This window comes from Solenopsis invicta, unplaced genomic scaffold (genome assembly GCF_016802725.1).
Source record: "Solenopsis invicta isolate M01_SB unplaced genomic scaffold, UNIL_Sinv_3.0 scaffold_12610, whole genome shotgun sequence".
Lineage (NCBI taxonomy): Eukaryota > Metazoa > Arthropoda > Insecta > Hymenoptera > Formicidae > Solenopsis > Solenopsis invicta.
In genome coordinates this window covers 16,473-27,136 of record NW_024105246.1, presented here as the reverse complement: position 1 = coordinate 27,136, position 10,664 = coordinate 16,473, and the positions used below count along the sequence as shown (strand labels likewise).

At 27.7% G+C, this 10,664-nt stretch overlaps 1 protein-coding gene across 1 annotated transcript; it reads left to right on the top strand.

Moving 5' to 3' along the window:
• The first annotated feature begins 9,085 nt into the window (after positions 1-9,085).
• LOC120359857 lies at positions 9,086-10,664 on the top strand. The gene is made up of 6 exons (XM_039459256.1): positions 9,086-9,107; positions 9,220-9,567; positions 9,719-9,868; positions 10,006-10,161; positions 10,235-10,399; positions 10,507-10,664. Exons 1-6 carry the CDS (start codon positions 9,086-9,088, stop codon positions 10,662-10,664), a joined length of 999 nt encoding a protein of 332 aa, XP_039315190.1.

Sequence of the window (10,664 nt, the reverse complement as noted above, 5' to 3'; positions counted from 1 at the left end):
GCTTTGTCCATTGGGTTAAAAAACATTTCTTTAACGTTTAAAAATCATTTTCTTCAAATCTATAAAAAATGTTTTTATATCATTTAAAAACATTTTTTTAACGTAAAAATAAACGTTTTTTTAAATTAAAAAAAGAGACTTATTATTTTTAACGTTTTTGAAAATGTTTTTAAAATGCTTTTAAAAACATTTTTTTTTTTAATTTTCTTTCTGATTGGTTGTTGATTTATGCTTTTTGGTTAGGCTCGTTCTAAGACTACAATGTTTCTAAAAATAAGAAAAAATCTTATATGTTTTCATATCTATAATAACATATAAGATTTTTCCTTATTTTTAGAAACGTCACAGTCTTAGAACGAGCATGAAAGATTTTTTATGGCAATTTTAGACTTTTTTAAAATTTAGACTACATCTTTGATAATCTACATCGTTGATAATCTGGATTTGAAATCAGCAATATCAAGAAGATTTTTATATTAGAGATAATAGTAATTCAAATACTTTGAATTTTTTGAAAGTTAAATGTAGAAAATGATCTTTAGATTCGTAATCAATGTTAACTTTGAAAAGCTGTAACTTTGGTTCCAATCAATATTTTTCAACAATCATTTTTTTAATGATTGAGAATTTCATAAATGTGACCGAGCAATCGGCATTGCCGAAAAATGATTTATTGTAAAGTTATAAAAGAAAAACCATTAAACAAAAATAAAAAAAAAATTTTAAGTCCACTTTTTATTAAATCATATCTTTGCAACAAAAAACTTTTAAAGGCTTTACAATACAGCGTTTTAAGAGGATGCTAAAGTAACAAAAGAACGTTGACGTCGGCGTATTGCATATTATTTTTAAAAAAAAACCAGGTTATCGCTCTTGGTCCAACGCATAGATCTGTCTTCGTTTTTCAATTATTTCGCCATTTGCGAAAAGACCTATCAACTACACACCCCAAGTGTACTCTTGTGGGGGTGGTGTTAAACGCGGTAAGGGGAAATAGAGGACAAACTCGGCTTCACATTATGCGTAAATGTGCCGAATATTCCGAATATTTCCGAGTCTAACCGAAGTTGTCCTCTGGCCCATAAGCTACGTGCGTTTTTCCCGTTACGTCAATTATCACTCTCTCTTGTCTTGTAAGATAGCAGTTTACGTTTGGTCTATAGTTTCCTAAGTTTATGATCAACTACTGTTGGACACCATTGCAGCTCTGTTTATGATGGTTCAGCTTCGCTGAGCGAAAGATGCATGTTGTAAAAGCACGTTAGCATTTCTTTTTTGTTAGGTGTTCAGTTGTAAATTTTACATGGTCAGTGTTACTAGTATTTTCTGAAGGATGCATTACTTTCATTTTGTACGTACAAGTTACATAACTTTTGTATTAAGGTAAAGTTAATCTCAGGTGACGGCTATATACGAGTGAATTTTTAACGATTTATTAACTAATTGTTCAACTTTATCCAAGCACCTTTTCTTTTTATGCGTATTTCAATTCTATAAAAAGTTTTTGTGATTTTGTAACGTTAATTCGAAGATATTTAGATGTTATAAATGTCGATAATTCGCGGTACTTTAACATCCTCTTAAATACCGTTAGTGTAACAACACAGAGACGCGCATTGTGCGTTTGCTGTGCTAAAAGTTTAAATTTTTTACACATCAAGAACTTGAAAGATTTTTTTCTTGAAAACGGAGCAAAACGCTTAAAAAATTTTTTTTTTCTAAACTGTAGGAAAATTAAAAGTATATAAAAACTATTTTTTCAAATTTTTGATTCCTTCTATTTTATTTTTTGATTGTTTAAAAAATTGTTACAAAGTTTATCATTAAGTAAACGATATCTCTTAGAGCACTATCAGTGTGCAAAATTAAAAAAAAGTTCCTGAAAGATTGCTTATCGGCCTCATGTAGAATAACTCTTACGTGTTTATTAAAGATTTTATTCTCTTTTACATGTATATTAGAATTGTCATCAAACTTCAGTTACCAAACTGCGTCAGCGTAACCAGGGCCTTTCAAAGCCTTTCAAAGTTTTACTTTTTATTTATAACACATTTTGGTTATTACAAAATATCTTTTGTATTACGATTTTTTTGACTTTTGCACCAAAAATAACTTTTCTTTTAGTCTTTAAACAATAATCGATAAAAAAAAAAATTATTTAAAATCGTTGCATTATAACTCAAAATCTAAGCGATAGAAAAAAAAGCCAAATCAGAAATATTCAAGTGTGTGCAAATAGACACTTGTTTGAAATATGGGCATTAAGAGTTAATATGTACTAAATAGACTTAATCATAAATTATTTAATATTTTATTATATTTATTTGTAGCAATCTTCTTATCATCAATTAATATTTCAGAATTTCATGTGTTAAATAGATTTAATAATATGAGATATAATGAGATAAATTGTCAAATGAATGCAAATATTGAATGCTTGGAATCATGGGCTAAACAAAACTGGAATCTTACAAATTCTTTAATAACACCTATGGGTCCAGTATTTGATCGACGTTGGGAAGGTAACAGCCTCGCAGGCAGAATATTCTGATACATATAAAATTTATTTAATGTTATAAAAAAATAAACTTTTATAGTAACTGTAAAAAACATACACTTTAAATTTTCAGTATTTGAACTATATGAAAGTTATGGGAATACATACCTTGAAGTTCTTACAACTAACTTTAGTAATAAAGTTTCTTTTTCGGTTCATACATCCCACAGCATGCATATATTAATTTGCAATAGCAAGAATATTTACAAAAATTTTTGCTATTGGATCGTAATAGGTGATTTAAACAATACACAATCTGTCATTCGAAAATGTGTAACAGGAGTCCCTAAATTAAAATTATTCAAAGGAGAATATTCTGAGGAAGATTCTGAAGATAATTATTGTAATCAAGTAGATTGGTACAAGGTAAATAAATAACATAGTGCTTTTTCTGCTTAAAATTATCTAACTTTTAATTAAGTACAGTAAAAACGTTTTTTGAAGTATATACTAAATTTAAAAATAAATCAATTTAAAAACTTTCTAGTCATATTTAAATATCATTTTAACCCTTAAACACACCGATCCCGTAAAATACATAAACACATTTTCGGGTCTGAGAGACTTTTTCAACTTTGAGAGGTTATAACTTTGGTTCTAATCAACATTTTCCAACAATCTTTTTTTTTCATATAAAAGTTCAGAATCTCAGAAATGTGATTGCGTAATTAATATAGCCGAAAAATGACTTATTGTTAAGTTATAAAAGAAAAACCATTAAGCAAAAATTAGAAACAGTTTAAAAACCCACTTTTCCTTTAAAAAATTTTATCTCCGCAATAAAAAACTTTTAAGGACTTTTAAATATGACGTTTTAAAGCTAAAGAGTCATACTTTCAAAAAAAAATTATAATATTGTCATTCCTTTTAAAAAGTAGAATATGTGTAACAAGGAGAATATGAGGTATTTTTGGGTGTTTAAAATTCCACTTTTTTAAAAAAAATCATATCTTTGCAAACAAAATCTTTTAGACTTTACAATACTGTGTTTTAAAGCTAAAGAGTCATACTTGCAAAAAATAAATATGTCACTGCCATTTCTATTAAAAAATATACTTATGTAACAAGGCAAATATGATATGGTATTTTTCATAAACTTAAGGTGTTTAAAATTGAAAATTGATGTGTTTTATAATATATTTCGAAACTTACGAAAAATCTTTTCTTTTACGGCACTATGGTATTTTAACTTTAGATAGAGTAACATACGCGAATGGACCTGTTTGAACGTGTTTTGTCCAGCATTTTTACATAAGATTACTCACAAAAAAATTTCATTCACCCACTATATGGGTCGCATTGACCCTAACAAAACTTTGCTACCGTGCCGTTCGAATTCTAGTTGACCAAAAAAGTTGATCAACCATATCAATCGAAAGAGGAGATTTCAAATTTTTTTACGTCCTGGTCCGAACCTTCTATCTTATTCTGTCTTCATACAGCAAGAGTTCAAATCTTCATATGGGGTCTCTTAAACCCACTTATGTATTTAAGGGTTAATAATGGAACACCATAGTCCCTAACTAATAATATTGTGCTAGAGTCGGATAACAATGGGTCAACTCTCGGTAATTGATATTGGCCCAGTACTGGTTTTACGTTCCAGTATCAAGCCAATACTAACAAATTTTACTGACGCGGCATTGAGTCACACTACCGATCCATTGATTCTTGGTGAACAATATAGACTAATGTTGCTGACAAATTCTGACATAGGATTATTATAATGGGATAATTAAAATTAAAAAATGACAAATAATGTTACTTATTGTTAGTGATAGTCATGGTGTAAGAATTCTCAGGTGAAACATTGCGCATAATGGCGGTTAAATGTAGAAAGAACCAATAAGAGCCTGTTTCACAACTACCGATTAACTTAACTGACCGATTAAGTGTCAACCGTGATTAGTTATAACTGGTCAATTCTACTTAACAACAAATATAATTGGTCAATTCCGATAGAATAATCAGCCGATTAAATTAACCGAAGGCTGTAAAACTGGCCCTAAAAACTTTATCCCAAAATTAGCGCGGAATTTAAACATAATATTGAGAAAATGTATAATAGAAATACAAATAAATTTAAAAATGAAAAAAATATAACCCAGAAAGTTTAAGAACTAATATAAACTTGACTTACAAAATAAACAATAATGATATTAATTGTTTACATCATACAAGAGCTATACATATATGTATGTGTGTATATACTACGGGTAAGTATATTTTTCGTGTTACATATAAAAATTACTGCGTTTGATTGTATTTGTAATATAATGGAAAGGAAGATAAGAATCCGTATTTAGAGCATGATTGAAATTCTTTCTCCATGGTAACAGCTGTCATTAACCAAAATAAAGATGGTCGTAATGCTTTTTGGGACAAATTTCTGATTGGTCTAAGAGTGACATTACTTGAACGACTGCGCATTCACGGGAACGTTTCACCTGGTATTCTTACACCATGATGATAGTTATACAGTAATTAATTATACACTAATATTTATATCAATGATATAATAAACTTTCGTTAAACTATTAAAGTCCATAGCCAAACCAGCAAGGATACCAAAAAATAATAATTAGAAATAAGACCGCCCTACCGTAAATTTGGTATGTGAATCATATATCAATAGTATACGAATGATATATGAATCATATCTGATCGTATAAGAATTATATGCGAATCTTATACGAATTGTATGCGATCACATGCTAATCGCATGATTAGACATATGATGGTATACGAATTACATATCACCATTGGACGTTTGTTTTGGAATCACATGTGACATGTTTGACGTATGTTCCGAATCATATAAGATTGCGTATAAGGTATGATTTTTATATGACTCGTATGCGACCACATGGCAATCGCATTATTAGACATACGATCGTTATGCGATCACATACGAATTACATATCACGGGCGGAAATTATATAGAATCACGTGTTTAACATGCGGATTTATCGAGAGAATCATATATGATTCTATACGATAGCACATCCATCATATACGATATACATCTCATATGAAATACATGCATATTTTGGAAGCGTAACTCTAATTAAATCATTGAAGTTATCATTGAAAAAGTCTTCTGAAACCGAGTTTTTTCTCGCATAACAACAATAAATGTTAACTCGATTTATAAATTATCTTACATTTGTTTATTTATTTGCAAATTATAATTATATACATTCTAAATAAATAATTATTTTATTTTGGCTGTTACACATTGGATATATATATATATATATATATATATATATATATATATATATATATATATATATATATATATATATATATATATATACCAATATATTGTCGATGTATATAAAATCAGTTTATTTTTTGTAATCTATGCAGTATTTGAATCTTTTTACAGATTATTAATGATATTAATAATGAAAAATATATAATCATATATATACTTTTAGACGAAATAGGTTCAAATGACTGAAGAAAACTTGATTTATATCCTAATGAGCAGACAATATTTGTTAAATGTTTTTTAATACAAAATTTTTCATATTTAATTTAATTATTGTATTATATTAACATATATTTTTTAAAGTAGTAGATAGATATTTTGACCGTTACTGTATCAATACAAATTGAACAAGAATGCCTTCAACGGTTGCAGCTAGGTCTTCGTGCTTGTATTGCTTATTTGATTTTTATATACTTTACACAAATCTTGTTCAATTTAGAACTGTGTTATGACTAAAAATTAATTCAGCACACCGTTCACTGAATTTGAGTATTTTGTATATATTTTTTAGTTGCATTCTTATTTAAACAAATAACAAAAGTTATTTTAGATGCTATTTCGCATTTGTGAAAATAGTAATAGAACTATTTTATTAACTAGTAAAATTAATAATAATTTTATATATTGTTAAATATAAATATTATGCTTTAATTATACATATTTCATTTTTTCGATAACGTATATTGCCCTGATTTATCAGTTATATACGGATAGCAGCATAAAGTGTCACAGGTCATCATGAGGGATCAGTTCGCAGCGATCTTGAAAGTCAAGCAACGTTCACCGGGTTGCGACTTGGATGGGTGACCGCTCGGGAATTTCCAAAAAAAATTCTTAAGAATGAATTTTTTTGCAAAAATTGTTTTTTAAAATATTATAAAAATATTGTGTTGCTTATTGGGATTATATGGTGCAATATAATACATATTTATGTAGATATTTCAAAAAAACTTTTCGCTTTTTTTCGTATGCGATAGATATATGAATCGTATATTATGCACATATGATCGCATCCCAAAAACACATGTAACAATATCATATACGATCGTATATGATTTCATCACATACGACTTTTACGGTAGAGCAGAGAATAAAAAAGCATTACTGACATAAATCTCACTTTTCAAAAATCAATTTTGCAAGTGATTGTTATAAGCAAATTATTAAAAATTGACAGTAGAGGAAAATTGATTGTGACATTCAATTATAAGGGAAAAATTACTAAAAAAAACATGTATGACTCTTTTTTAAATTATTTATAGTTTTTGTGCAAAAAAAAAAAAGCTATAATTAAGACCCGTTTCTGCCCATGACCAGATCAGTAAAAATAGCTAAAATATAACAATTAGAAATAAAATATTAAAATATAAAGAACATTATTGACATAAAAAGCATGTTGCAAAAATCAATTTTGCAACTAATTGTTATAAACAAATTATTGAAAATGTACTATAGAAAATAATTAATTGTGCCTATTCTAAAAAAAAAATTATTAAAGAAACATATGTCTCTTTCTTAAATCATTTATATTTTATGCAAAGTAATACAGTCACTACTTAATAATTTATAACTTATAATTGGTTGTAGAATTGATTTTTTAAAAGTGTTCCATATGTAATGTTCTTTTCATGTTCCAGTCCTATTTCCAATTGTTATTTTTTGGCTATTTTTGCTGGTCTAGCTTAGAGACTCTCTAATAAGAGTCGCGACACGAGCCGACTTTTGTAGGCTGGGATAATAATATCGTCAATCTCTAAGAGAGAGAGGGAAATATATTGTATTTCTCTGTTTAATATACACATCTCTGTCTATATTCTCATCTCTTGATCAAATATTTTGACCCAATCAAAAGTGGACCCCTTATGTCGACTCTTATTAGAGGGTCTCTAGTCTGGCGATGGATTTTAATGGGTTAATGAATTTATTAAATAAATACAGTTCTCTGTTTAGAATAGTAAATAATTAAAATCGAGTAAGAATAAATAACATTAAAATTAGTAACAATGAAATTAAAGTAAAGCTATTTCAAAGATATTTTTTAAATCGACAAACAGTGTAATTGTTTTAACTGTAAACCATTATTATTTACATAATTAAACATATACATATTTGTGACAATATATGACAATGTATACTAAATTGACATATACACATATAAATACATACGTATTTAATTATTTATCGAATAATGATTTACAATTAAAATTAATGTCACAATATAAAAAATTAGTGTTACTTGAATTTGATAATTATTGACATGAATATTATATACAGTTCCTAGAACATTATGAGTTGTTATTCTTAAGCTGTAGTTATCTCATTACATTCCTATTCTGCGCCAGGATTGAGTCTATGTTATCAACCGATGTAGAACTCTATTGAACTGACAGAATATGACAACTTTTATATACTAATTTTAGACATACATTAAATTTAATTATATTATTTGAAAATCATGTTTAAGGCTTTCGAGATTAAAGTTAAAAATTTCTCATCTAAAATTAAAAATTAAAAAATTAATGTCTAACATATTTTTCAAAATTATATATGTAAAGAATACACTTCTAAAAATTACTACTACTTGCAAAATTAGAATTGAGTTTCTATAAAAACACTAATGTCCAGTAACCATCTTACTATTTCTAAATGTAACAAAGTAATTTTAATAATTGCTTTTGGAATTTAACACAAATTATGCGAGGTATTATGGTATTTTACCACCCTTTATGTATCTCACAAACTCCGCCTGTTTTCTAATATTTAAAAGTTAAGAAAAAATTCTTTTATCTACATTTGACAATAGTCACTACGGTTTCGACTATATTCGGTTAAAAAGAAAAACTCCAATTTCTTCAAAGAGGTATTTCATCTTTTTACGTGCGACTAAGCACTTACAAGACAAATGTATGTCTTTTGTTTTTATTTATAATCATAAAGAAACACTTGCTTGTGTTCCCTTGTAAAAATAAAATATTTAAAAGTCAAAATTCACAAAAGCTGTTGCCAGATATTTATACCGAATCTAAAATTATTTAATTATTATAATTAATATATATTAATATTATTATTATTATTTAATACAGCACATACCATTGTCTAAAAATGAATGGCGATCGTTTGTTATTACATGGAATTTTGACATGAGCAAAATAATTCTTTATGATACTGATAAGATTATTTTAACATATACAGAGGAAAAGCAATTATCCTCAAACAATAATTATTACATGTTTATTAGAAGCTCTGAAAAAATGTCCTTTCGATTGCATTCATGTGAGTACAAATAATTTGATATTAAATTCCTGGTAATCAAAAAATCGTTTCACGTTAAATATTATCGAGTAAGAAAAAAATAATTTTATTCAAGAATATTATGTGTATTTAGATAAGTTTTTGCATACGACTGTTGAGAATGCAACTTTAACGAGTCCAATTTTTCAAATTTATGACGAAGTGATATGTGTGCAACTATTAATTGGCCTTTGCGTTGAATGCGATGCACAAATAGTGTTGCGTGATTCCACGAACAATGCAGTATTAGCAATTGCAATAGTAAATGGCTCAACGAAAGCCGCAGTTCATGGCTTACCTATGTGGCAATCTGTCACTATCAAGAATAATTCGATCAACTATAGTAATTATAGGGTTATCATCCAATTAATTCCTAAACTCAGTAATTTCAACTTCAATCCGCTGTGGGCGATAGCAAATGTTCGCCAGTGTCCTCCAAATGGTACGCATCTTGTATGTTTTATTATATTATCTTTTTAATAGAAATTATGAACCACGTACTTTAGACATGCATCTAACAATTATAAAAATTTTCCGATTAATTAATTTTTTTATATGTTTAATTACATGTGTATTGATTTTATTATTTTTAGAAACTTTGAGAAAAAGTGTTATAACTTTTAGAAATTATTTACAAGCTGCAACTTATGGCCATCGGCTAAACGCAATATGTCAAAAATTATTTTATAATGAACATGCTGCCGTGAGTCTTATATCAAGCATCAAATCAGATGTAAATCTTGGTAACTACGGATGCTTGTTACTTGTATTGCACAATAATCAAAGTTTATAATATTGCATATTTATTTAGTAAATTACTCAAATAGTTAGAAAAAAGGAGATAAAAAAGTTATTTTAAAATAGAAAATAATTTTTTTAGATGCGTCATATTGCCCTCTAGGAAAAATTGGACCAAAGTGCTTAGTTTCCTGTGAATATGATCTGTATACTAACTTTGATTGCAGAGGAACTCGAATTTGTTACGAAGATGGTTGCATGTGTGATGCAGGTTTTTTGGGACAAGATTGTTTTGACTGTAATTCCTAATAACAATTATATTATTCTTATTTACAAAATGTTCACATGAAACTAATAAATTAAAATTTCAGATTGTCGTTCAAATACATACGGTTATAATTGCAAGAAAACATGTGGCTCGTGTCTCTATAACGAAACATTATCTAGCAATCGATGTGATACAAAAACTGGGAATTGTCATAACGGATGTAATAATACTAATACAGAATTTTACATTCCACCTTTATGTCAAACAAGTAACGATCTTTTATGTGATTCATTGCTAAAGCTGCTTTTACATTGTATTTTCTAAATTTCTATGTTTAGTTAAATACAAATAACCAATATGTCGATTATTTTACAGGCGTACAGAAGCCAAATGCACCTACAATTATCTCAACAAACGAAACGACAATTTGGGCCAATGTTTCTATGACATGGAAAGACGAATACGAAGAAATATCGATTCTTTATTCTTTTGTCATTGAAGTAACATACATATTTGAAATATTATCTACTTAA

Excerpts from the sequence above, each read along its gene's own strand:
- LOC120359857 (XM_039459256.1), top strand. The coding sequence starts at position 9,086 with ATGTCCTTTCGATTGCATTCAT. Across the intron at positions 9,568-9,718 it reads TCGCCAGTGTCCTCCAAATG|AAACTTTGAGAAAAAGTGTT; the intron begins GTACGCATCTTG and ends TATTATTTTTAG. Across the intron at positions 10,400-10,506 it reads TCCACCTTTATGTCAAACAA|GCGTACAGAAGCCAAATGCA; the intron begins GTAACGATCTTT and ends ATTATTTTACAG.